This window comes from Charadrius vociferus, unplaced genomic scaffold, assembly GCF_000708025.1.
Source record: "Charadrius vociferus isolate BGI_N301 unplaced genomic scaffold, ASM70802v2 scaffold1041, whole genome shotgun sequence".
Lineage (NCBI taxonomy): Eukaryota > Metazoa > Chordata > Aves > Charadriiformes > Charadriidae > Charadrius > Charadrius vociferus.
The window spans coordinates 81,082-108,783 of NW_009646843.1; the positions used below are offsets into that span (position 1 = coordinate 81,082).

At 43.6% G+C, this 27,702-nt stretch overlaps 1 protein-coding gene across 1 annotated transcript; it reads right to left on the minus strand.

The window, feature by feature from the left end:
• Positions 1–2,450: 2,450 nt before the first annotated feature.
• LOC104293871 (T-cell immunoglobulin and mucin domain-containing protein 4-like) lies at positions 2,451–27,702 on the minus strand. The gene is given in 15 exon segments (XM_009893412.1): positions 2,451–2,523; positions 3,606–3,636; positions 4,116–4,197; positions 4,838–4,893; positions 7,586–7,675; positions 8,632–8,929; positions 9,002–9,039; positions 10,181–10,525; positions 14,486–14,549; positions 20,891–21,022; positions 21,777–21,833; positions 22,097–22,176; positions 24,044–24,094; positions 25,297–25,641; positions 27,654–27,702. Coding segments are annotated over 15 exon segments (1,791 nt in total).

The window sequence follows — 27,702 nt, forward strand, 5'->3', positions numbered from 1 at the left end:
CAGGCCCCGGGCTCAGCACATGCTGTGTGTTGGGGTGGCAGCAGCCGCATTAACCAGCACGGGACAGACACGGGTCTCAGCTGAGCAAACCCAACCTGGGAGCCTGCAGGCCACATCCTCCACTTGGGGACTTTCTTCTGCCTCCCCCAACGTGGCTAGACCAGGGTGCACAGCAGGGCGCTGAACCCCGGTGAGATTGAGAGGGAACGCAAAGAGGAACCTCCCCTGCCTCCGCCTAATTCATGGCCTGTGAGAAGATGCTGTAGAGTCAAAAAAGTCTCACCACAGCCCTGAGCACGAGTAGCGGGGAAGTCCAGAGCTGCCACACAATGTTGTCTTCTGATTGAATGCTATTTCTACAATGTGCTCTTATTTCAAGTTGTTGTTGCCCAGAGTTGCCAAAGCAAGGACTGGTGAACTCCAGGCAAAGGAGATAATAATCATTGTTGTGGATTTGAACCTTCTCCCATGCCGTTCCCGTAGTCACCACAGTGGAGTTAGTGAAGACCCCAATGAGATACGCAAAAGCTCTGCAGTGTAGCCCATAGATGATCCCCCAGCTTCCATGGCCAGTCCCACTCCACTAATGCCCCCACGCTGGTTACCAACTCAGTCTGGTTTCTAAAGCCCAAATCTCAACCCAGCTGAAGGCAAAAGCCCCCTCAGAAAGGGTACAATTTGTGTGGTGAAATGAGGGGCTTCACCCTGCCGTGCATTGCCGATTTGCCTCGCAGCCATTTGAAGGCTCCACTTTTCCCCGTCGAGTAGAAGACAAGGTCAGTGCTGCAGAGCTATCATTAGGGCAGCATTTACAGGACTCGAGGATAACAGGGAGGATTTTGGATTTCCCTGGACTGCGCAGTGCTGCTGGCAGCCCTGCCTCCTTCTCAGGCACCCCGCGGCCCCGTACTAACCACACACGTGCCCGTGGAGCCCACAGTGTCCAAACCACCCCCATCCTCAGGATTAGCTCTAAGCACAACACAGGGATATGTCTGCGTGGCTGAACAGCCACAGCCTGCTTGCCAACTCTGCGGTGCCAAAGCCCTGGGAACAAGATGGCAGGTCCTGCCGGTGCCCCTGAGGGTGGGGTAGGAATGTGGGGACAGCTTGTTGCTCCACAGAAGGACTGGGGACAAATTCCGTCCCCAGCAGCAGCAATGTTCTCCCCCACAGCCCTTCTGTTCCCACTAGAAGCAGCAGCAGGTGAATGCCACCCTTCCTCTCTTCTTCTTCACTGTTTTTAGTGTCCCCACAGCCTTTCCCTGGAGATCACGGGGTTTTTGCCTATACTGCTCAGAAACACGGAGGTGGCTTCACCCACCTCCCGTGGGCACCTGAAAGGATGACCAAGTTTCCAAGACGTGGCTTTGCTCTGCGTTGTGCTTCTCACCTGCAACTTCTCTAAAAGATAAATAGGCAGCACTGGTGAAACTGGGCATCCCAGTCTCATCCATATAAAACCCAGCTAGCCAGCACTATGCTACCCTGTGACTGGTGCTGGGAGCCTAAATGAAGCATCCTGGGGCTGCATGGTGCAGGTCTGCATTGCCAAGCAGACTCCACCACGAGACTTGCTGCGTTTTGCAGGTCATTGTCGTGAGGACCAAAAGGCAACTGCAAACAAACCACTGGGGATCCCCTATGCACGTTGATGGGGGACACATGGATTTACAAATGAGTGGGATGGGGGGTTGTTGGGGCAGGATAGAAAAATTTCCCTGCAGATTGGTCTTCTGGGCATTTTCCCACCTCTGGAAATACTGCACTACTTCTTTGGAGAGCTGAGACAGCACACCAGTCATTTCAGCACCTGGGGAATAACTAACTCCTGTCCAAATGCCTTAGGATATGGCATAAAAAATACAATTGCTCGCGGTAAATTACAAAGTTTATTAATATAGTCTCCAAGGGTCATTCAAACATGCTGAATCACAGGCAGCATTGGTACCCATTAAGTAATCTGCATTTTTGATTTATACTCACAGCATTCTTGCGGCTTAATTTTTCTCTTGATTATATAAAAGCAATAAGAACTTTATTTCCTGATTTTTTTATTCTTTTTTTTTTTTTTGGCAATTTGAAGTCAGTCAACATTCCATGTTAGTTATTCTTTCTTCTGTTCCTCAGAGTATAAGTTGTATTCGAGGAAGAGCTTTAGTAAAAGAGAAAACCAAATTCAATACTGTAACACGGTATTAGTAAGAATGCAGACGCCAGAAACACCGATGAATAATGTATAAAGCACCTTCTCAAAGAAGCTTCTTTATGCAATGAGCTTTAAAGGTGACATGGCAAAATTTGCACAAAGATTTTAAATTTTCACAGTTGAAGCTTTGGCCTTTGGTTTTCACCCATTGATATTTTAAGGGCTCATAAGCATCTCTCAATGCAGCATGAAACAGGTCCTTTATATTTTCCATGACGTCCACAGATGACGTAAGAGGTCTTCACAGGGAAAAAATGCTGTTTTCTCCTTCAGTGCCACTAAAAACTTTTTCCAGGTCTTCCGCTGGTCCAAGGCTGTAGTGAGAATCATAGATCAATACAGATGGGGCAAAAGCACATTGCTGCTTCAGAGCATCCTTTCTTATTTGTCACATTGACAAATTCCCATTGAAACAGAGACCAGAAGCTACTGAGTCCACTGACTTCAATGGTGTAATGCCCACTTTTTACACCAGAGAAAAATTGCTTTCATTTTCCTAATGGATAGGAAAGGACTGTTCAGACCTTACAATGACAGGTGTAGGGTAACCACCATGGGATTCAGAAAAGAGTCCCTCCTTGGCCCCCAACCCTCATCTCCTAGGTGGGGTATGCGGTGGTGGACCATCTACCATTGAAAAATTATTGGTCTTTGGCAAAGGAATGATACTTCACTGGACTACCCCATGATTTGTCTAAAGAAAATCCCTTTTTTCAAGGTAAGCCAGAAGACATGAACTTACCAGTTACATCTGCACAAGGTGACTCATCATACTCCCATATTTCATATCTGCCTCAAAACGATCACCTCGGCAATCACCTCAGATACTTCAGTGTGACCCAAGGAGCGTGTGAGAGGTGCAGTGGCCCCACGAGAGCTGTAAGGTTTATCTAGTGGTGAAAAGCTTGGCTTGCCACACTGCTGCAGTGTGCCCTTCGTGGGGCCCATTCGTTGTGTATTGGCATGAATTGCCACTCCATGGAGGACTGTCCATAAGTCCCTGATCCCTTTCTGAGCAATCATTTTGCCAGTTGATCATCACAACCATTTATCTCTTAATTTCTTTAAAATAAGCCCATCAGGGTCATGCCCTGGTATTTGATCAAAGAATAAAGCAGATTAGGTATTTCCCTAAGATGGGGTCACCACATAACAGTAAGTACCAGTTGCTAAAGTTCTCTAGAGCTCTGGGTGTCTGTTCATTGCCACATAGAAGCAGTATTCAGGAACCGCTGTTTGATTTTCTGGGGTGAAGTTATCTGAAGCTTGCTCGTAATACAATTTTGGTAGTCACCACAAGCCAATACTATACCCTTTACAATCAGTGGCCAATTCCTTCCTGCCTCTAAGAAAAATTACATTGGAACTTTTAATAGGAAATTAAAAAATGGATTACCTTTTTATCATAAACTTCTTTGTGTGTTTACCTAGAAGCAAAATAATATTAATGTCACAGTGGCAAAAAGCAATCTATAATTCTAATGAATCTGTCAAACGAGTTCAGAAGCAAAGATAGCAAGTTGCTGAATTTCTGTGGGCTAAGCAGGAAAGAAAGGATTTCATTCCGATTTAAGTTACACAAATGTCTGTCAGGAGCAATATCAGGAAACTACAGAACCACTTTACTATAAAGCAAGAGCCAACAAGACAAGCCAGACCTGCAACAAGTGAGTGAACAGGTTCTTTGCACAGGCTTCCTCCTGCTGCATCCCCACCAACTCATGCTCCCTGGTCTCCTCCTGGTGACACAGTCCTGGAGTAAGGACAGCAATCCCCATAAAATGAACAGAGTGCTGTCACAGGGGCCATGGCAGATTTACCAGAAGATTAACCAGAGACACAGAAGGACATCTGCACTAGGCCAGCGTTAGAAACATCGATCAATTATGTGCTTAGGGATACTTACGTTTCCAAAACAACGAGAGCATCAATATGAGAACAATGGACACCGCTATGAGACAGGCAATGAGAATGGCATAGCTGGGAAACTGGAAGGGAGAAGAGAATAACTGAAAAGGCTTTAGAAGCATGTTTACTTCAGACCTATGCACACAGGAGCTGGTTGCCCTAGTGGCTAAGAGCTCTGAAATACCCGCACTGGGCTGGAGCTTGCAGCACTTTTCTGAGCTTGCCAGTACAAAGTATGGAGAAGACACATCAGGTTGATCATGATAAACAACATGAATTACCTGTTAAGTACGTAATAAATCTTCTTCTGAAGCCTTTGAGCCTAGATTCATCCCACTTAACATGAACTTCTTAATAAGGTGTCTGAAGTAGGAGCTTAGTTGCCCTCATCCTTCTATTAATCAGAGACAGGGAAGCGTAACAACCCTCCTAAGTTGCCCTTTGCCCGATCACACCCCAAGCGTGCTACCTCTACCTGTCTGACAGGGCTGTCAAGGGGATGAGGCTTTTCTGAAGTGTCCAAACCAGATGGGATGGCCACAGGCTTTGCCTCTGTCCACTGGAAAGATGGCTAGATGGTTCCTGAGCTTCTAAACAAAAGTTCAAGCTACTGTTTGCAAACACTGTCCCTTTAGTATGAATACATTGAAAATCACTAGCATGTCCTGCTGTCCTTCTGGCTTCTAGCTAAACACTTCTGAAACTTAGAGGAAGTTTTACCTTATCTCCATTATCTTCATGTTCCTCAGCCTTGCCGTCTGAACTCGCTGAAATCCCTGAAAACAAAAGAGATTGAAATTATTACTGGCACGGTCACCTGAAGGAGTGAGGGCTGCTGTGGTTGTCACTACTTTAAAGCAAGGAGTAATGAACTCTCAGGGAATGAGGAGGACAAAATCTAGCCCTGAGTAGGAGAAATAAAACACTTTGCAACCAAAAGGGAACAATCTGTTTCCACCACAAGTGGTATATCAGGCAGTCATTGGGAAATATCAGTCTTCCTCAAGGAAAGAGGAGGATTCCCAGGGATAGCCCATGAAGCAAGACAGTAGAAACTTGTCTGCTGCAAAGGAGTTTTCATTTCTGCAAACATGACAAAATATCGTAGAAAGCAGGGGCAGTAAACAGGGTACAAGTCCAAGTGGAGGAACTCCCTCAGTTTAATTGTGGTCAGACTTACGTGTGATTGCAATTTTTGAAAGCTGCATTAGACTGAAAACCACAGGAAACATCTTCAGACAACTTACCACAGATTTAAGAAAGCTCTATGAAGATGATGCACTTCTTTTTCTATCTAGGGATATTACGAATAATTCAGTTCTAGTTTTCTAAGCTTTGGAAATAGGGATGAACTAAATGAATCCTCAAGAAGTCTTGCAGCAAGCTTTTCTGCTGTTAGCTTATGATCCTACCCTCTTACTTTTGCTAGTGAATTTAAAGTCACAAGAAGTTAATCCAGGCTTGGGCCTTGGCTCATCATGACCTCATGCTACAAAGTACTGAAGTATTTAAGTATTTGGAGCACTTGATTTGTCGCAGGAAGCACCCAACATTTAGCAGCACCTTAAAAACAGAGGAGTCACTCCACTTAGTGAATCAAAACTTCAGGTTGCATCCTATGACAGGAAAGCTCCTGTGCTTTAGGTCATGCCCTAATGTATAGAAAGACTGTGATGAGTAGTGCTTTCAAATGTTTGACAAAAGAACAACTGTGAAGTCTCCATCTGAGCAAAATGTACCAGGGACCAGATGAGTCATTTGTCAGGGCATGTACATGTAACACACTTGCGGTGCCCAAGACCGCAGCCAAAGGAAACTTTATATGCATGAGACACTCAGAATGTCACATGATGGTGGGGATGATCAAACGGTGACAAATAAGCCCATTAGAAAAAAAAAAAATTGCTTTTTAAAAAAATAATTTCAGGGTATGTTATTCAGTAAATACCCTAATGGCCCCCAAACTTCTCAGTTCTGATCAGCTCTCTCCCAGAGCTGAGTTGATTCATCTCCATGTACCAACTAACGTGCTTGCATTATATCAAAGACATGGACAGGACACAGGTAGCTCGTACGCCTGCAGCTGTAGTTCTCTCTCAACTATGGGTTTCTCTCCCAACTATGGGTTTCTCTCCCAACTATGGGTTTCTCTCCCAGCCACTGTGCCAGCATCAATACAGAGTTCAGCTAAAAATTAGCCTTCCCTTGCACTCCAACAAGGCTGAAGTTGGTCAATTAAGTGCATTACTTCACAGAGTAAAAGGAGACTGAGTCAAGAACTTAACTTGGCTTATGGCTCTTACTAGACACGGCACAATTATGCTGCAGCATTTTCACACATTATGACAGTTTGGCTCTCGGAAATAGCATGGCACAAGTGTTTGCATGGGTGGGAGTGTACGTGACTCACATAAGCGTGGTGTGTTTTCTGCTGTTATTGCTTTTGTGGTGGCTCTCTCTAGCCCACAGGCACAACTTAAGTTGCCCCCAGAATCCCAGAGGTAAGACCCTTTGCAAAACTCCCTGTTTACAATAGCAGAACACAGGCATTATCCAGAACTATATCAGAAAGATGACAAGTAAGACGGGTGAGAAACCCTCACAAATGCCCAAGAGACCAGTTTATTCTCTTCTGTTAGCCCTTTCTAGGGGCATTAAGGAACAGTTTCCTAAATTCTGTTTCTGCTGTAAGTCTCTAGGTCTAGCAAATAAGACCTGAAAAAATCTAAATACTGTGTTTTTAAGAATGAGGAGATTCTTGGCACTAGTTGTAACTAAAAGAACTCTCTTACCAGCCAAATATGACATGACATCCTTGAATTTTAGCTTTCCTTTTTTTAAGTCCTCATTTGAGGGCAGACTATCACACATGAATAACTTCAGCCATTCCACTTTTACACTCGATTGAGACATGAGGTGCAAACTTCATGTAAGTTTATGCATTTCTTAGATATGGTATGATTTTAGATAGCAGTTCATTTTCCCTTGACGGAATGACTGATAGTTGTGGTAATTGCCTCCTGCTTTCCATCATGACCAAGAACACGTGTTGAGCACTGGAGAGCTGAGCCTTGCAGCCACATTCAGTGAGTTTCAAAGCTCACAACACTCAGGGAGGATTTAAAATTGAAAGCTCAATGAACTCACAGTGATGACAAATTAGATATCTGAGAACTCAGCTTGGATGGCAACAAAGACCATTTCTTAACTTCTGTCAGACCTGAGATACCCAACAGTAGTGAGTGACTCAAAATCTACTTCCTTTGGAGGCTTAAAGACACGTTTTTCTCAGCTTTTACATCCTGATTACAAACTATTTCTGTGGGAACACCATATACATCTTACTTGCACTGAATAGCTATCAGTACGTTTGGTACACTCTTAAGAATAGTCAATACTTTTGTTTATGACAACTTCTTCATTTCTCTGAACATACAACTTCTGACTTTGCAATGTTATCCTCCTCACCTGCAGTTGGCACATCTTCCACCATGAGCGAAGTGTCAGCACTTTCAGTTCCCTCTGCAGTCAGAAGTGTACTTGGGAATTCGGTGGTCACTGAAACAAAGTAAAAAGTAATGCTGGTAAAGATCACTGATTAGGAGGACCTTCATGTGGCTTTCAAAACCACTTGCACAGTCCTGCATCTGCAAATAAGAGGTGAAAATGTGCACCTCGGTTTTCATGCCCGCAGCTCATCCTACCCAGGTAACAGATGTACTTTACTACCATGAGCAGTGGTTAGATGTTTAAACTGTTCAGCTGTGGATGTAATTAATTGTTTCCGAGTTTATCTGGCTGGAAGACAAGAGACAGTATAGAAAAGCTGTCCTCAGACATTCACGTCAGAAAGACCTTCAAGTGATAGAAGACCCCAAAAATGTACAAAAACCGGCCTTGTGTGCAGACATCAATCTGTGGAAAAGTTGTCACTGGTGTGGAAAAAGAGCAACCTAAGAATGGTTAGGATGATAATAGGTCACTCTGATCAACTAAATATTAATAATAACAGCAGCCTTCATATGGGATGACAACGTAAGTACTCAATTTTAAGCATGTTTCGAATTTTCACTGACTTTATTGCTCAAGCAGAACATGCTCTAAACTAACCTTTTCAGCAGACCATTTCAATTGTCTTTACCAAATCAAGAAAAAAAAAATAGTGCATAGTTGAGTGAATCTCTCCCACTCCACCCCAGGTGCAGGACTTTGCATTTATTTCTGTTGTACTTCATCAGGTTTCTTTCACATTATTTCTCCAGCCTGTTAAAACTCCTCTGAATGCAAGCCCAACCCTCTGCTACCTTGGCCATTCATCCCAGTTTGGCATCATCCACAACATTTGACCTGTGTCTCCTTAAACCTACTGAGGCATACCTAGAGTGTCTCAGAGAAAACTTCCCAGATACAAATATAAGTATTTGGAGAGTCTCTATGATGCCAGAGTCAGGCTAACACAGACCATCTCTGCTACACAGAGGAAAGAAAGGATTGGTGCTGGTTACCCTTTGTACCTCCAGGAAGAGGGACAGACTCTGTTGGGCAGAACATGGCATCATCCTCAGTCCTTGTATCAGCTGCTTGGAAACCAGTTGAAAAATCTGGGGGAACACTAGTTGTCACCACAGTTTCTGGAAAAATGTCATTTGCTGTCATGGCAAATGTTGGGGGAGCAGTGGTCTAAGACTCGGTGGTTGCAGTTGTTGCTTCGGGGACAGTGGTTGTAGGGAGGACAGCAGCCTCTGCTGTTGTTTGATGATCAGTGGTCGCAGTTGTTGCTTCGGGGAAGGTGGTTGTCAGGAGGACAGCAGTCTCTGCTGTTGTTTGATGATCGGTGGTTGGTTGGGGAACAAAAGTTGTTTTTCTAAAATGCTTAGGGGTAACGGGAGCCTTTCTCGTGGTGGTTGTCTTCACTGGAGGGGCTGCATGGAAATAACATAGCGAAGAAAAAAGCTAGACCAGAGCATTCACAACCGACCCTGAGGAAAGCCAACCTAGAAATAAATGAAAATTATCTAGCTGCTAAAATACTGAGAATGAAGGTGGAAGAGTCGCTATTTAAAAACATGGTTTAATTAGCAGAAAACATGTCCCAGCTAGAACAATTCCCAGATTTACAGATTTGCTTTCTTTTTTGGGGGGGTTGAGTAGGTCTCAAACATCTCCTCCTTGAACCTCTTACAGAAATGGAAGGGCCAGAGCCTTGAGTGGTAGAACCCAAAAACTTGCAAACTTTGTGATTTTGCTTTTCAATGATCTCATAAAAATAAAATAAATAAAATAGCTTCATTTTCAGCTACAATCTTCTTGCTAATCTTTTCAACTGGACCTTTTTTTATAAACTTTGTTGCTCTCAAAGGAGGAATTGACATGGAATTGCCGCATTTTTCCCCCACTCTCCTGTTATATCGCTTACAACAGGCATATGAGAGTGCTTTGTACATCAACACCATTGCACTCCTGAAGACCCTGTAAAAGTCAAAAAAATTTGTCTTTCTGCAGCGTGGAGGGTGGGTACCATCTTTTTTTCTGTGCTTTGCAATGCTTTTCAGCCTCTTCTTGACTTTCTAAGACCGTTATTTTATCCTGCAGCTTAGCAAAATAATAGGAAGGGGGGAAAAGTCCTTCAAAACTCTGAGGCAAAATTTCCAAACACATAGGTCTCCATATGACATAAACCAAATGAAAGCCTTTTTGGTGTTGGGGTGAACCCCTTATGAAAAACTGAATTTCATTCCAAGGGCTTTTCAAATGATAAATCCCTTTTTTAATTCCATCATCTTTTAAAACACCAAATATAGCTACACAATGAGCAATTAAATACTTCATTTGAAAGGCAAGAGAAGGGTAAAATTACTATTTTCTCATCAAAACTGCTTATTGAATGTGATTCAAATTGGCAACTGGTTGCAGACCTCTCTTGAAAACGACGTGATTTAGGAAAAACACTTTTTGCCAAAACAAACATATCAAAAAAGCACATATTGAAAACTCCAATTTTAAACTCCTATCCAGTGAGAGGTTTCTACCTGATGGCTGTATCACAAAGGTCCCCAAACTCACCTCTGACCACCTCCAGCCGCATGTTCTGTTTGATGTCGTTGAACCAACCTGGGATCTCGACGCGGCAGCAGTATGTGCCGGCATCTTCTGCCTTCACTTTTGCAATCGTGAGAGACACATCTCCGTAGGAAATATAGCCCTGGAGATTGTATCGCTGTGATTTTCTGAACGTCACCCTATTCCTAGTGGTGTGCAAAATTTTGTTATTGCACTTTGAATTTGGACACGGGCCTCTGCCCCAGCACATGTCGGAGATGTCCTTTTGTCGTGCCACCTGGTAGAAGCAAGGCAACTGAACAGCTTGCCCTATTACTCCTCTGACAACGGTTTCAGATGCGGTGTGGGCTGTCAAGGAAGAACAAGGAAAGGTGAGCGTTGGCAGTCTCCCATGCGTGACTCTACATGTGCAACACAATGAGGCAGGAAAAGAAATGCTCCTGCCTGCAGGATCCCCTTAGTTAGCCCTCCCCAGGAGCCGGTGGCAGCTAATGTCCCAGGGCACAATGGGTGACAGCCGGGAGCTGGCAAGGGTTGGCTTGCTGCTGGTGCTGGAGGGCTCCACGCTCTGGCCTTGGCCGGCTGCTGGAGGGCTGCTCACCAAATACATCACTCACATCAAACATGCGGTGAGCGAAGCCGAGGTCTGTCACTGGCAGCCTGGGCACAGACTAGACCTGTGCAAATGGAATTTGGGAACTCCACTCCCATCCCACCTCCTCTCCCAAGGGACTTTGAAAGCTGTTCAGAAACCTAGTGTGAAATACACCTGGTTTTCTCAGTCCACCATCGTCTCCTTCAAAAAGGAAATGCTGTCATAGTTGCCTTTCACTGACAGTTTCAATAGCAGTGTCCAAAATACCTATTCATGGGTGAAATTAGGGCCTAATTAAGCTGGCAGAGGAGTGGGATATGTCTGTGGAACCTGTTCTCAGAAAGTGCACTGCTTTTTCTCTTTCTGATCAAGTCCTGTCAACTATCCCACTTACCTTGCAGAGCACCGTGTATGTAGAAGCTTTAACTGCTAGTCTTATGCTGATGTTAAAAACAGCATATGTATGTTTTCCTTGTGCTCTTACTCTTAACAACCAGGTCTATTTGGTGTTTACCGCCAATACCCACCTTAGTATCTGGTTTGAATCTTTGCTACATATTTTTCCCTTTAACTGTCTATGGAGTTCCCAGATTGCCCTAAAAGGGATTTCTTCTTCATAAAAGGCACTATACAAAAAAGGGTTCCCATAAAGGAATAAATCTTTTCTGGTTTACATTCATCTAGTCTGTGTCAGTCCTCCTACCTTGTTGCCTTTTCCCCCCATGTTATTATTTACATATGGTGGAGCCGGAATGGAGGGACCTCGGGAGCATCCAGATCTGGTCCTCTGCTGCAGCAAGAGGATCATCCCGCAGATCTGACATCTCATGGCCAGCTTGCTTGCCGCCAAAAAGACTTACAGCAGTTGCTGCTATTATCACCAGCTTTGGCCCTGGTTTGCCAAACATTTCTATTTTGCCAGCTGTTTGAATGCCTTTTCTTTTTGGCATGACTCCCAGATAGCAAACAGATGCTTCCAACTGTGTCCATGTCTCTTTTGTTTTGTCTTTAATGGACTATTCCCCAGGTGAGGTTTTAGTCAGTGGCAGGCTGCCTCACGACTTGTTATTGGGATGACATTTCGGCTTCATTATTGCTTATCCCATTGGCAAGATAAGCCAACTCATTCAGGTTTCCACAGCTCCAAATGCTAAAAGAGTAGAGGCAGACAAAACAACACGCAATATGGTGTGAAGGGCAGAAGCTTTTGCAGTGAAATGAAGGTAGGATGTGCCAAAAAAAATGAATTCCTGCATACAGGATAAGGCTTTGCAAGATGGCAGCTTGTTTTAGTCCTTGGAAAGGGTGGTATCATTTGCCTTGTTACAGCAAAACAGAGAAAACAGCCTCTTTCTGTGACAACACAACAAAACATTTCATCCAGTCAATGTTGGAAGTATCCCTAAGGGAGCAAGGAGTTAGTCACTGAGCGGGTTAACACATATTTTCAAGCCACCCCAGCAAAGATGTGTGTAAAACCAAGACCAGCTTGAACTATTCCTGGAGTTACGGTCACTGCTGCTTGAGGAGAAACAGGCTTTTCTTCTGTTCTTATGTCTTCCCAGTCCTGCACAGCACAAAAGCAGCTTCATTAAGCAACCCCTTAACAAAGGAAAATTAGCCTACTCTTCTCCTCGAAAGCAGAGCCCTGAGCTTATTAAATAAATAAATAAAAAGAAAAAGAGGGAAGACACAAGGCACCAGGGTGTCTCCAGTGCAATTTCCCACCAGTATTGGTGCAAGAAAGTTACAGGTTTTGCAGTTTCAAATCCTCTTTTAATTTACGTGAAGCTAATGTTGCTAACATCTGCCTGCACTGCAGGTTGGTGTGGAAAGCTTCAGTACCGCAACAGCCTTGGTTCAACAGTATGAACCTCTGCAAGGACTAAATAACTTCCTTCTCAGTTGCAGCCTCTTCCAAAAGAAATAGTAAATAGGACTTTGAACATGTGTTGTAATTAGGAGGTTCCTGAGGCTGTTATATTGTGACACCCTAGTCTTACTGTGAGAGGAATCCTACCCTTGTCCATAGCAGTGACCCTCCTCAGCATTCAGGTTTGACCCACGGCACCCTGAGCATCAGCTGTGCCTGGGTAGTCCCGCTGAAATCAGTGAGGTTTGCCACTCTAAGTCCTTCATCCAAGTAAGAGAGACATGGACGTTTAATATATCTTCCAAAATAGAAAGGGATATTCATAATTGTTCAGATCATACAGATATACACATATTTATATACAGTCGCTCTTGAACCAACCCTCAGTGACAGTTGGTATTAAGCAGTAACTCCAGCAGTTGCTGTTGTAGTGGTCTCCTCTCCCATAGGCTGGTCATCGATGGACAAAGATGGCTGGTTGAAAAAGAATTTTTCTTTCTTGATCTGTTTCTGGAATAATTTTCCTTCTTTGTAGAAGATTCTTGGCACCTTCTCCTTATCAACCTTTTTTTTTTTTTTAATTTCTTCTTGAAGCTTCCATACTGATGAAATTGCAGAGAAAATGACTGATAAACAGAAAAGAAGCATTTAACTGCCCACTCTGCTGGTTTCCTGAGTCTCAAGACTACCCATTCTCAGCACTGAGCCGAGTTAAAGAGAAAGTGACAAAAAGTCATTCTCATCCTTCTGTAGCTCTGCATATAAGAAAGTGTTTGAAAATAAGACCAAATGGAGGCGAGTATTTATTTTGAGGCTGAAGATACGGCAAGGAAAGAGCCCTCCTGTTTCTTCTGCTGAGACTGGCAAAAAAATAAAATATATTATGGAATTCCCTGGGCTACAGCAAAGTGCCGGCGAAGCTCCATTTGCGCAGCAGACACTGTGGAGGTGGTTACCTTGCCTCAGCGGGGCATGGATCACCTCTTGCCCCTCAGCGTGTCCTGCTGCTGACCAAACTTTTCCACTACTTTTCAGATCAGTTTAAGAACATCACAGTTGCTGTAGATGTTATATGTAATATTTCATCCTGGCAGAGGTGAGCCAATTAATATTTAGTCACCTGAGACAGGATTTTCTGAAATGCCTAAGTGATTTAAAAGCACAGCTCCCATTAGGAGCTCATGCCCCGCTGAAAGCGGGTGAACCCACATTCCCGAGCCACCTCACGCAATTTGGAAACTGCATTGCCTAAACGCGCGTGTAGAAATGTAGCCGATATCAACCATGCCTGCAAGACCTGGGCTCCCAAGTTACTCTTCTTTGACTTCTGTCTTTTTCAGGATTCAGATTTTAGATGGATGAACTGAACACGGGAGTAAAAGGAGAGGAATCTCCAGCAGCGCTTTCCCATACTCAGTTCGTACCAGCAGACAGCCCTCAGAGTTTCAGAAAATCCTCTCTTTATCACATATATACATTCATTAATCTGCCAATATTTCAATTCCCTAGCTTGTGCTGTGTCAGCACTGTAGCGTGGTGGAGAGACAGATGAAGAAGCAAAGCCAGCAGTACACAACAGTAGTAAAGAAATCAGATAATCTGGGGGACGGGGGAATTAACCAAGCCCATACACACAGAGGAAACCACATACATTTTTAAAAAGGAAAAAAAAAAAAGTCTCGATCAGTATTAACTCAGTAAGTTAAGAAGACTTTTGAAGTTCTGTATACAGTTATGACCTTTTCCACTGTTTTGTTTTCACAAAACAAGTGTCACTGTTTTTAGTTTTACAAAATTTTTGTTTTCTCAGCAAGCACACAAAAAGCAGGCGAAGACTCACCTATAAAGATCTGTATCACAATCCAGTGAAACAGCGCAAAATGGGACATTTTAGCTGATGGAGACTCCGGTGCAGCAAGTGGAAGACGAGACAACTAGATCTTGTACTTTCCAGAGATGCTGAGTGAGCCCCACTGAAGTCTCATTTCTCCATTTCCAGATTTTATGTACTGCAACTGCTTCTTTCCTGCACTTCCGGAGAGAAGCCGGTCAAAAGAGGTGATTCTCCTGCTGCGTTCAGCGTTGGAGCGCCCTCACTTTGAGCACTGTGTGCAGTTCTGGGCCCCACAATTTAAGAAGGACGTGAAGGTCCTTGAACACATCCAGAGGAGTGTAACACAACTGGTGAAAGGGCTGGAAGGCACGTCTGAGAAGGAGCATCTGAGGGCTCTGTGTTAGTTTAGTTTGGAGAAAAGGAGGCTGAGGGGTGACCGCACTGCTCTCTACAGCTTCCTGAGGAGGGGAAGGGGAGAGGGAGGTGCTGAGCTCTTCTCTCTGGTATCCAGTGATAGGATGCATGGAAATGGTTCAGAGCTGTGCTGGGGAAGGTTTAGAAGGGACATTGGAAGCAGTTCTTTACTGAGAGGGTCATCAAACACTGCAACAGGCTTCCTAGAGAGGTGGTCAATGCCCCGAGCCTGGCAGTGTTTAAAGGCATTTGGACAATGCCCTTAACATGCTTTAATTTTTGGTCAGCCCAGTGGTCAGGCAATTGGACTAGGTGATCATTGAAGGTCCCTTCCAACTGTTCTATCCTATCCCATTCTATCCTATTCTTCTTCCTCTTCCAAGATGCAGAGCATGGTACTACCACCAGAGATTTCAACAGACGATTTGTTTTGCCTTTCCATGGAACTCTTAAGGCCTGTTACCATTCTGTGGTGCTGAGCAGCAAGAACAAGCTCTGTGCTCTTACGGTCCTAAATATTTGGCTTAGTCTCCACCTGTGACTTTGTCTTTGCTTACATTTTCTTAATCCCTTCATTTCACTTGATTCCACCATCTGCTTGAAGACTTCTGCTTCTTTCTTTCACCAGCTTCATATTTTCTATTTGTAAAGACAGCCTTGGAGAGACTCTCACAAATGTTTTCTCGCCAAAACAATGTCCTTCCCAAAGATCTGCAACACCAACGCCAAGAAATACTTTTTAATCTTTCTGACTTTTTTTAACTCTTTCTGACCAATGAATAAAGAAGTTCTCTGGAAGTTGTTCTCTGCGAAAGATGAGCAACAAAGCAAAATTAATTCAGGGCATTAAAGTCAGGAATGAAGAATTGCAGGGGGTTGGAACTAGATGATAATTAAGGTCCCTTCCAACTAAAGCATTCTGTGATTCTATGAGTAGTGAAGCCCATGAAAATACCACCCCTCTGCTTGGTAGCATTAAAAAAGGCAAATCAAATTTCTATTTTGGATACTATGTTTAGTTCTAGTCCCCTCAAAGCATATGTTAGATCCAGAAAGGGTTACAGGAAAGGCAAAAAGAATGGTGGAAAGTATGAAAGAGCTTCCACGGGAGGATTAGATGGGTAGTCCAGGATGGGTCAGCCTGGAAAAGAGATAACCTAAGGGGTACCATGAACAGGTCCACAAAATCTTGAGTAGCACAGGAAGGTTGGAGAGGGATTAGCTATTCAATATCCCCCCCCAACACAGCATCAGAGAAGGACTCTCAGATGGACTCTGCAGACCTGTTGGGCTCAGTAGTACATTGGAGTAGAAGGCTACCTCTCATTAGCATCCTCTTCTATCACACCACCGCTACGTTGCGGTGACAAGAAGTAGCCCCCCAATAGACGGGAGTCCAGCAAAGCCAAGGTGCCTGGTTTCTTTCACCAGCACGGTGCCAACTGGTGCTGCTGTAACCAACCTAGTGGCAGATTCAAGCAGCGTGAAGCTCAGAGAACTATTCTGAGTTTATTCTGAAACAAAGTGATGCTGCGATATTTCTCTGTACCTTCATATGCTTCAGTACAGCAAAACCAGCAACCAGTGGGGATAAACACAACAATACAGCAGTGTCTTATCATCAACATTATAAGGCATGTTAACCAGCAATCAGGAAAATACCTAGTTTGCTATATTCTACCAGGTACAGTTCATACAATGTGAAGTACTCACAGCCCCAGCTGTTCTGTGAACAGAACTAATGAAACCTGATGTGTCCAATATCCTGGAGAGCTTTTCCCTGCAATAATCCCAGTTTCTCCTTTGTCTCCCATCATTCACCATTAAGCAGTGGCTGTGAGCCCATGCCCAGCTGATGCCAGTGCAGGGAGCAGCTGAATCCCACCTGGGGCACAAATTTGGACCTTTATCCAGCTACCAGTTTCATGAAGCTTGTCAAAACAGGATTGGTCAGTATGTTGCAGGTGACCAGGGAAGGAAGAAGATGAACACTGCATCACGTCAGCTTTGTTTCTTTAGCAAGACTGGGATAAATGCAGCAGAGTGAATTGAAAAGGGCCATCCAAAATCCAGAAAAAATGTGCCTTGCTTTCTGCTTCTGTACTGCTATCTAGTGGCTTCTTGCAGGCAGAAAAGGAAAGGCAGGAAGCTCTCCCCCAAAAAAATCAGTTTGCAGCTCGTTAGCCTCATCACCGTTAATGTGCTGCCAGTTTGTGTGCAGCTGGATAATCTCGTAACAGGAGAATAGGCTCCAAGTGCCACCTGCACACCCCTGGGGCTCGTTTTGAAATGCCTGTTCCAAGATCCACTGACACGAGTGGAAGTCATGAAAAAGCACAGGGATCATCTGCCTGCGTGTATTTGTATGTATTATACTGTATATCCAAGGCAAAGTTCTTGCTCTGCATAACCTTTGCAGAGTCTGTTTACCAAGTAACCGCACAGCAGAAAGGAAATTTTACTTGAGATTTTGGTTATCAGATACTCTACGACTTTGTTTTGCATGAAAACTCTCAGATATAAGAATTAGTCTGTAATATTACAAAAAAAAATCCTTATGGGCAAGCAGTTTTCATAAATAGCAGTCTTCAAGGATGGTCCTCAAACTCCTTAAGAGCAGGAGTGGTTGGAATCATATAGTGTTGGAAACCCCACACTTGTCTAACTCTGATCCCAGTAGAGATTGATTTGGTAAAAGTTGCAGAAAGCAGAAACCGCTGAAGATGTTTTCTGAGATCTAGTTCAGAGACCAGCTCAGACTTCCTCCAACTCCGGTCATGGGCTACAGCCCACAGCAGCGACATGCTCAGCCAGGCAGCAGGAAAGCACCGTCTGCACTGGGGTCAGTAATTTTAATTTAGTAATTGTTAAAAATAGTCAAATACAGAAATACAGTCTAACACTAGCAGGTCCTTTCTAGTTTTGGTACCTTCTTACACAAGGCAACATGTGACACGAAGACAGAAAATGGCAGAGCTGATTTCTTCCACCGCCTTTCCTGGCCCAGGGATCTGGAATCACCTAATACCTGTGCTCCCACACTGAGCTCTTTAGTCAACCAGAAATTTACCTCCACATTTCCAACCTCTTAGGCAAGCTGCAACAGACAGCCGTAAGACAACACACAGCCCAAATGAAAACACAAAGCGCACCAGGGTCACCTATCCCAACTTGCTTTCCGTTTCTTCCTCAACAAGACGAGGAGCCTTTCCCTCCTTCGTGAGCCTTTGCCAGCACACTCACCTACAGTATCCCACCTTAGCCAGGCTCTCCAGGACTCCCAGGGGAAAACGCTGCCCTCCCCAGCCAGCTCAAGCCCTCCCATCTCTACCAGCTGGGGGAAGGACAGGGAACTGCTCCACTGAGCCCAGCTCCCCTTAAAACACAACCAGACTGCAGCCCCAAGTGTCTCAGCTGTTAACATAAACACCTACTGATTTTATTATTGATCCTTTATGCCCCATTGGGTAACAGCTTTGTTCTTTGCATGACTCCCTTTAAAATGATGCACTCAATTAAGACAGTTTGTGGTAAGCCTGTGAGCCTTCCCTGTGGCAGCAATGTCTGATTTATCTATTCTATATTGCTGCTTGGGATGAGCTTCAGGGCAAAATTTGTACTGACCAGTACTTTGTAAGAGTTGGTCTTTCTCCTGCCTGTACTACTTTTCTGCTCTTTCAGTAAGTCCCCAGCCTCTGTTTAAAAAATATGTTCTTAAAAACAATTAGGGAAAATTACTCTCCCACTTGAAGCTGATTTGGGTGAGTTGTGTCTATTTCCCAACAATGAGGTAAGGATTACACTGAGGAGCAATGAGGGAAAGGCACTGGGCCACAGATACTCCCACTTGTGAGCTAAAAGCCATCAAACCAACCCCGCATAAGACATTGTTGTTTGATACCTAGAGGGGCGTAAAGGCAGGGAAAACTTTCAGCCAAATTTTGTGCAACGTCTACTACTTTTTCCACAAGCTAAGAAAAGTAAGAACTTAATTAACTTCACAAAGTAGTTATTTTTTGCTCAGTTGTTTTAGAGGCCTAGAAGTGAAATTTTCCATGCTGAGGACTTCTCAGGGGATAGGCGGGCACGAGGAGAAAGCCACAGAAAAAGTGATGTATTTTGCAGAGGAAAACACACCTAGTCATAGTTCTCTGAAAACAATACCTGCAAAATACATCATACAGAGAACTATGACACCTAGTCATAGTTCTCTGAAAACAAGCTGTGAATATTCTGCACATTGAAGTACTGATCCTGTACGCTCTGAGAACGTCCTATGAGGGGCTGAGCATCAATAGTTTCTCCAAATTTAACTGTGGGCTCAGTACATTGCATTACTGAGCTGTTACCAGGACTGGGTATACTTGACCTTAATGAAAATTCAACTAAATGTACATTGCAATACTAGTACTACCACGTTTTTCCACGTGTCATCTTTGTCATGGCAGCTATGAGATTGCTTCTGCCCTCTGATGGCATGGACTCTTTTGTAGCTGGCAGACAGAATACACAGTAAAGACAAACTTTTAAAAAAATGTGTGGTTTTCCTTGTGTGACTGAGTGGCTGTTCTGGCACTTCCTCTTTTTTTCCAAGGAGGAGAGAATTTGAAGCAGATAATAAATATAATGGTAACTTTCTTTAGGGTTTCACAAGTGGATTCCGGAAAGTTTAATTCAAGCCAATAGGGTTTCTGTTTCTGGAACAGGCTGATAAAGTTTTTAATTAGAAGTGCAGCTTTTATTTGTTTTATTAGAACGATGTGAATAATGCTTCTCAGTCCAGTCACGTTTAGCTGCTGAGCAGAGAGAGCAGCTAACATTTTGCAAACTGTTCAATGTCCCAGCGATGGCAAAGGCAGGCATGCATACAGTCCTTAGTGTATTATATAAACATTTTCCTCTGCATGGGTCTCATCTTCCAGGGCACTATGGTTCCCTGCACGTTCTTGTCTCCAAAATGCAACGAAGCTGCACAGAAGAGTAAAAACCATGGTGTTAAACAAAAAACAGACAATAGAAACACAGCAGAAGAGCAGATAGCTAAATCAACCAGCTCACTGGAAAAATGTAAAATATGCAAAGACGCTTATTTAAACATGACGGACAATGAATCATTTTCTCACTTCTGAGACAACCCACACTTGAAGTTTGCATGCTGCCTAATGCAATGAACTGGCAGTTATACTTATTTTTGCTTGCTTACTAATAAGTAGCGGAATTTATTAATTTCTTTTTGCAATGTTTCCTATTCACTTGAGATTAAAAAAGAAAGTCAAAGTACGTGGTGGAACGGTCAGCACACTGACAACCTTTTCCTTCTGCAACCTAGTTTGACCTATTAGCTAAAGCAGGAACAGAATACTTACTTTGGAAAGTCACCCATCTTCTTCGTATTGTAGAAATATTCTGAAGACCATCCAGAATGAAAATAAAGAAAAAAGAAAGAAAACAATTTTCTTTAAACCATCAGAAGCAAGTAAAGTAGCAGATAAAAAAAAAAAAAAAAAAAAAAGATCAAGTATAAGAAACTAAATATGGGAACTTTTAGCAGATGTTTTCAGTGTAGGAAATCCCCATTATTTCCATGAGATCCAATTCATATAGCTTGGTCCAACCAAGAGCCTCTATGGAGAAAGTCTGGCACATAGAAAAATATTGGATATGGTTATATGAAACCAGTGCCTCTCCCATTGGGAAAGACTGGGACAACATGGCGACAATGGGTAGGAGGAAATGAGCGGTACAGGGAAGGTGGACTTGTATCATGCATCTCCTCATCAGACTGTGGGTCGACTGGTTACTAAGGAGTCCAAGACATAAAGCGATGGCACCACATTGGCACCTTGCTGTTCTGTGCCCCAGAGGCTATGCGGGGATCTGAGCACACAACCACAGCACAGGGCACAGAGTGCGGCCATCCAGAGATGTTAGTTCACTGCCCTGAAGCAGAAGATATATGGCACCTGCCACAGCTGTGATTTCATGTATTCGACCCACCTGTGAAAAGTACTTACGTCTAGTGAGGAACAGAGCCAAAAAAAGGATGGCTAGAAGTACCACACATAAACCGATGCCGATGTATAGCCAATTTTCTGAATTCTGCTGACTGGGATGTGATACAGACTGGTTCTGTCAAACACAAAACAGATGAGCATTAGTGGCGCTGACAGTGAGAAGCCCGTACAGTACCCAAAGCCCATTTGTGTATTTTGCAACCCTGCAGTAAAAGTGTACTTGAGAGCAAGAGCCAAATTTGAGACATGGGACTAGTTTCAAGCAGCATCACTGCAAGAGTTGTGTGAGCCATGCTGTTAAACACATTATTTCTTGAGATAGTCAAAGGAATGTGAAGTGATGACAAATCACATTTGTTCAAGTTTAATACTATTTGGTGAATATTTTATTTATTTTTTAGGATTAAATTATCTCCAGGTGTCCCACACACTCCCTTTTTGTCAGCTTGTTCAGTAGTTATTCAGGGCTTTATATCAATAAGTAAATATGCCTTCTCAGTGCCCTGGTCTTTATTTAGGCAAAACTTCTTCCTGAAGCCAGCCATGAGACATCCAACCTCTCCGGCCTGGGAAGACGCTGACGCGCAGTGTGGTCCCCGACTTACATTCTGCACACGCGGCAGTATGAACGCCCGCAGCACATGCTGCCTTGCAGCATGTCACAGCAGGTCTTCCCAAAGGCTAACTTGGCTGTCTTCTCTTCCTGATAAAAATCTGGGTGATGTTCCCGCCTGTCACTCAGCAATAGGTGCAGGAGGACTCCGCAGGACAGACGCAGAGCTGTTTGAACCCCGTTGCATGGGCGGTGCAGGTGCACTGCTGTCCTGTCGGGGAGTCCAATTTCCACTCTTCCCCATACCCTGCCGTACCTGCAGGTTTGAGGTTACCCCCGAGCAGTCTGAGATGTTTGAGCAGGGACCAGGGGCCTGAAAGGCAATAAACATGTTGCTAAAGCTCTTCCTGCATTAGTAGGAAGTGCTTTATGCATGCAAAGCAGGTTTTTCCCCCTCCTTTAATAATGAGCACATAAGCATTCTTTCATAAGCACGAAAGGTGCAGATTACAAAAAAGAAATAAAGTCTTTTGCAACCAAACTAAAACAGTACAAGTGAAGTGTGGGGACAAGCCAATATCCTCTTCTGTCTACCGACTTTGCCTAGGTATGCTATAGCACGACAGAGATGCTTACGGTCTGAGGAGCTTCGGAAGCAGAAACCGACGGCCACGTTCTTGTGATGGTAGAGGATGATTCACCGGTGCTCCCAGGAGCTGAGCAAAGGCAAGACAGACACATCACTTGCACAGAGAGGAATTCCTGCCTTGACAGGGAGGAATTTGTACTGCTGACGTGGGACCACCGCACTTAAGTATCTCTCTATCAGGAGTCTCGGCTCTGCGTACCATAAAGAGGTTGGTGTCTTCAGAGGGCAGCACAAAACTCTGAATATTGGAGTCTCTGCTGCCCTTTTCAGAGCTTTGAATTCCTTCCAGGAAACACTTAGGGCCTAGAAGGAAGGAGTTACCAAGGTAGGCATCTGGTTTTGGAGCCAAGAAGAGGCAGTGGATGCCGAAAGCAAACGTACTTTATCAGATGAAAACTGATTAAGGTTAGCGCAGGGCCTTGAAAGAGTAAGTGGTGCAGAGTCAGAGAAAGCAAGTAAGACTTTTAAAGTCTCAGACAGCTATACAATAAACAGACTGACCAAAGTGCATAAGGACCTGCAGCATATTTTGAGGTAATTTCCCAGAGCAAAGCTGTTTGCAGTATTTAAAATTCAGAGCTACAAACTTATGTCTTCTGTATCATCAGTCTCAGTTTCTCCATGTGTTGTCAGATGATGTACAACCCTCCTGAAAACAAAATCTCCTGTTCACATTATGAACACCCCAGCTCGTTCCTTTGACGTTTTAAATTGTTACGCTTATCCCAGAAACTTTATTTTGAAGAGAACATGATCATCTGCTTCACTGTTCTCTTCCACTGAAGATTCTGGAGTATTCCTACATCAGAGGCAGGCGGCCACCTGCCCTTTCCAGTCTCCCTCTGTGTGAACATGCACATACTAACTTGTATTCCAAAAACGTAAAAAAATTGTTCCACCAGCAGCTAAGGAAGATGTCACAGGGTTAAGAGAACCCGTGAGTTCCAAGATTGGAAGCCATGTTTTTTGCAACCAGAACAGAAACAGTCTGAGAAAGTTTTCACTTCTTCTTTCAAAAAGGAAATGCAACTGTTGTAACATTTTAGAGTTGTTTAGCTGGAAGCCTCTGAGATAGAGAGACAAATACAAATAGCATCCCAGATTTTTCTTTCAAAATCCAGAGAATAAGCTATTGTTACACTATGAGCTCTCTTGTGTACTGGAAATTAAAGTTGTCTTTTTCAGACTGAAAAAGATGCAGCTGAGTGAGTATATGATAGAAGTCTATAAACTCATGAGTGGAATGAGGAAACCAAGTGAGGAATAGTTGTTCACTGTCTCTTTCACTACAATGAGCAGCCTCACATTGTTAAATATGCACAGGCTGCAGAGGCCATGGGGAGCCTCTGAGACACACAGTATACCAGGGTTGAAGAATACTTTAGCGCTGTATCACAAAATTAATGTCCTGTTTCTACAATCCTCCTTAATCATCTGCTGTTGAGTGCTACTGGAGATAGGATCCTGAATTAGATGCACTTTTGAGCTAGCCCAATAAAACAGTTCTATGTTATAGAGCAAGGAATAAATTGGTTAAATAGTGGGCGCACCCAACTCCTAAAAACTTGTGTTTTACTGTTCAAGGGATTTACTGTTTATTTCCACAGGACAAGGTGAGATTTTTATACCACAATGAAAACAACATACCAAACGACAGCCACAAGAATAACAATGCTTGCAGCACCAATAAAACATCTACTTAAGCATAACACCTGGAAGCAAGCTTCCTCCCACCTATGCAAGTTCCTTCTGTTGGACTCTCTATAATGTCAGGCAGAATTTAAACCCAAGTTCTGATCTCCGGTTCTATGGTAATGTTTAGTATATTTTAGCCAAGACATTTCTATCATCTATCATTTTGTATCCTTCCTAAGATCCCCATTTGCAGCAGAGCTTATATATGCTATTGAGATTAGTACTTGGGTAAAAGTTACCTGAGGTCTGTTCAGAGGTGTAAGTGTGAGGACTTGCGGTAGAGATCCTAGCTGATGTTAAAAAATAAAACAAAACCAACATACATTATAATTAACCTTAGTGTGCATTTACATAGAGAAAAAGAGAAAATTCTATAATGAAAATTTGCTAGCATCAGTTACACAAGTACACGTCAGCCACCTGTTCCATAAATTATCATGCTTTTTACAAACAAGAGAAAAACTGAAAATCAAAAGAAGAGTTGGCAAAAAAAAAAAAAAAAGTCTATGCTAATTTTATGTCCCGGGGATTTACTGTAGAATCAAGCAGGGAAAATGAAGACCTGTTTTCGCAACTATAATGCTTTGGATAAATTAAGTAGCCTATGCCCATATCCTGGGCTGCATCCCCAGCAGCGTGGCCAGCAGGGCGAGGGAGGGGATTCTGCCCCTCTGCTCCCCCCTGGTGAGACCCGACCTGGAGTACTGTGTCCACCTCTGGGGCCCCAACAAAAGAAGGACATGGACCTGTTGGAGCGAGTCCAGAGGAGGCCACGAAGATGATTAGGGGGCTGGAGCGACTCTCCTATGAGGACAGGCTGAGAGAGTTGGGGTTGTTCAGCCGGGAGAAGAGAAGGCTCCAGGGAGACTTTATAGCCCCTTCCAGTACCTAAAGGGGACCTACAGGAAAGATGGGGAGGGACTCTATTGGGGAGTGTAGTGACAGGATGAGAGGAAGCAGTTTTAAACTGAAAGAGGGGAGATTTAGATTAGATATTAGGAAGACGTTCTTTACTGGGTGGTGACACGCTGGAACACGCTGCCCAGGGAAGCTGTGGCTGCCCCATCCCGGGAGGTGTTCAAGGCCAGGTTGGATGGGGCTCTGAGCAACCTGGTCTAGTGGGAGGTATCCCTGCCCATGGCAAGGGGGTTGGAATGAGATCTTTAAGGTCCCTTCCAACCTAAACCATTCTATGATTTTATGCTGCCCTTTCTTTTAAATTCTTCAAATGGTGCTTCTAAGAAAGCTCAGTAGTGCTGTGCACCATGAAACAAAGCACCACATCCTTGTTTTAATTGCAGTGACCATTTTGGGATTACAACAATGCCAGAGACAGCTTAATTTAAACAGCATCAACAGCAGATCTGCAAAGTCCTAAAGATCAGTCCTGTGGATGATTACAGAAATCATCTCCACCCCAAGCTTTGAAATCCAGACTCAACAGCAGATTTCCCACAATAGTACTGACACAAGAGACTGTCTCTGCACTCACCTTTCTCTACCACAACCTTGTGATTACTTATCTCATCATTGAACCACCCTGAGATCTCCACGCGGCAGCAGTATGTCCCACTGTCTGCTTCCTCGGCGTTCATGATTGTGAGGGACACATCGCCCATCGTCAGGTTCCCTTTCAACGTATACCTGCGGTTGTACTGCTCTGTCACCTTCCAGCCATTTGTCCAGATAATTATCCCATTACATTTTGAAGAGGGGCATCTGCCACGACCCCAGCACATTGATGTGATGTCTTGTGGGCTTCTAACACGGTAAGAGCAGGGCACAGTGATATCCTGACCAACCTTTCCTTTCACAAGTGATTCTGATGCTGTGGGGCCTGTGGACAAAGAGACAAACGTAGCTGTTGAGCACAGTGCATGCAAGTGGAAGCTTCTCATGCATCTCACGTGACCTGATACCTCCTATCTCACAAACACCACCAGCCATTGCTGGATCGAGTTTTCCACAAATGGATGTGAATTCCAGCAGGACCAACACAGTGAGGGATAATGATGGGGCCAGTGATCTATTCAGAAAGTGTCTCCAGCCAGAGACAGAGGAAACACACTTTCCACAGCCTCTGCGGGTAGGTAGAGAGGTGAAGAGAGAACAGAGTTTGCATCTGCACAACTTGGTGGCTTCTCTTTAGCCATGTTCAGTCTGTTAGCTCTTTATTTTTTAATCTTAGTTCAGATTTAATCCAAGCCACACATGAGGGGACAGTAAGACACTGACTTTCATTAAAACCACTGTGGGAAACTCTCCCTCCCTTTCAATGAAAAGCCACGAAATGGCAGGGTTCACCAGAATGATCACAGCTGAACATGTTTCCTTTTTTCCTTGCGTAATGACAGATTTTGCCTATTCCTACCAAGAGAGATTTTTCACAGGTTCTGAGAAATTTTATACACTCTTTTTTTACTACCTTATTTTTCCCCCCCTCAGTCTTATGCAGTTTTTAACTTGTTTGGTTCCCATTAAAAGTAATTTCTCATGTTTCCAGAAGGCTGTGACATGCTATTCAAGTCACAACAGTGAGACCTAGAGCCCATAGCCCATTCATCACAGTGAGATAGTTTCTTTTGCTCTATTTAGACCACTCCAGTCAATATTCCCTTAAGGAGGGTTTCAATAAAAGCTGTATCAAGTGCCAGCCAAAATCATTTGTGCTGTGGTGATCCAGTCAAAGCCATCCTGTAACCCCACTTTCTTCTAACAGGTTGCACAGTGAGGCTCCTGAGGTGCACATTCTGTCTGCTTGTACTTCAAAGAAAACTCTTTGCCATAGCCGTACATTTACCACTACACATTTTTTATCAAATTCAGTAACACGGGATCACGTGTGTAAATATTTTGATCCATCCGTTTTAACATTTCAGGGATAGAAATCACTGCAGCAAGTACACGCAACAAACTATCTCTATTAAAAGTCTAGCCCAGACTATAATTAGGAAGGGAGCTCCCCAGGGCCACTCTGTCAACATGCACCGGTGGATCCCGTGCACTCTACAGCTTGATTGCAATTGTCCCTTGTGAAAAAGCTGGTTTCCCCAGCTCAGCCCAGCCGTTTTCCTAACCTAAGCTATTATAGTTAAAAATAAGCCTGCATTCAGAGACTTTGCCACAACAGCGTACCAGAAACTAATCTCTGAAAGTAACGTATTTTATTTAATATAAAAAAGCAAGCTCTAAATGAATCTCATCATAAAAGGCTCTATAAAGAACTAGAGGAAATAATACCTGTAGTATCCCTTGTCTTTCTACTGAACATATTCTACCACCAAATTTTTGTGTCTATCTGCCCATGCCAGTACCACTCTGCAATCTGTTGTTTTCAGTGCTGTTACCTCTAATAATGTTTTCCTAGCATGACTGCTTTCTCAGAATAAAAAAGGAGAATGTATCAATTTGTCCCAATAAAATTTCATATTGGCTAAAAAACACCAGAGGCCACAGCTAACCTTTTCCCTGTCTTCCTAAGCGTTCACCTTCACAAAGCCTGTTGAAGTGAAATATCCTTGTTTTACATCTTTTCTAAAATGATTTTAAGTTCTCTGCTTATCTCAGATCTAAAAACCCCAAAAGAATATTCACTAATAAGACTAGCAGACAGCCCAAGAAGCAATGTCTTTGAAACCATCGTATTCTCAACATGATTTTGTTTTAAAAAGTAGATAAGACCACAAGAAGACTATTGAGCCACTGTGATAAGTTTGATTCGTAGCACAAACCTGCCGTTTCTGTGCTATGTGGCCACTTCGCATTGGAACATGAAATCTCTCTGCAACCCTCAGAAACATCGATGCATGTTACCTCCATCCACCTATTCCTTTAGGCCCACTTAGTTACCTGTAAACAGGAGCAGAAGAATCCACTTCATGCAGAAGCAAGAAGACAT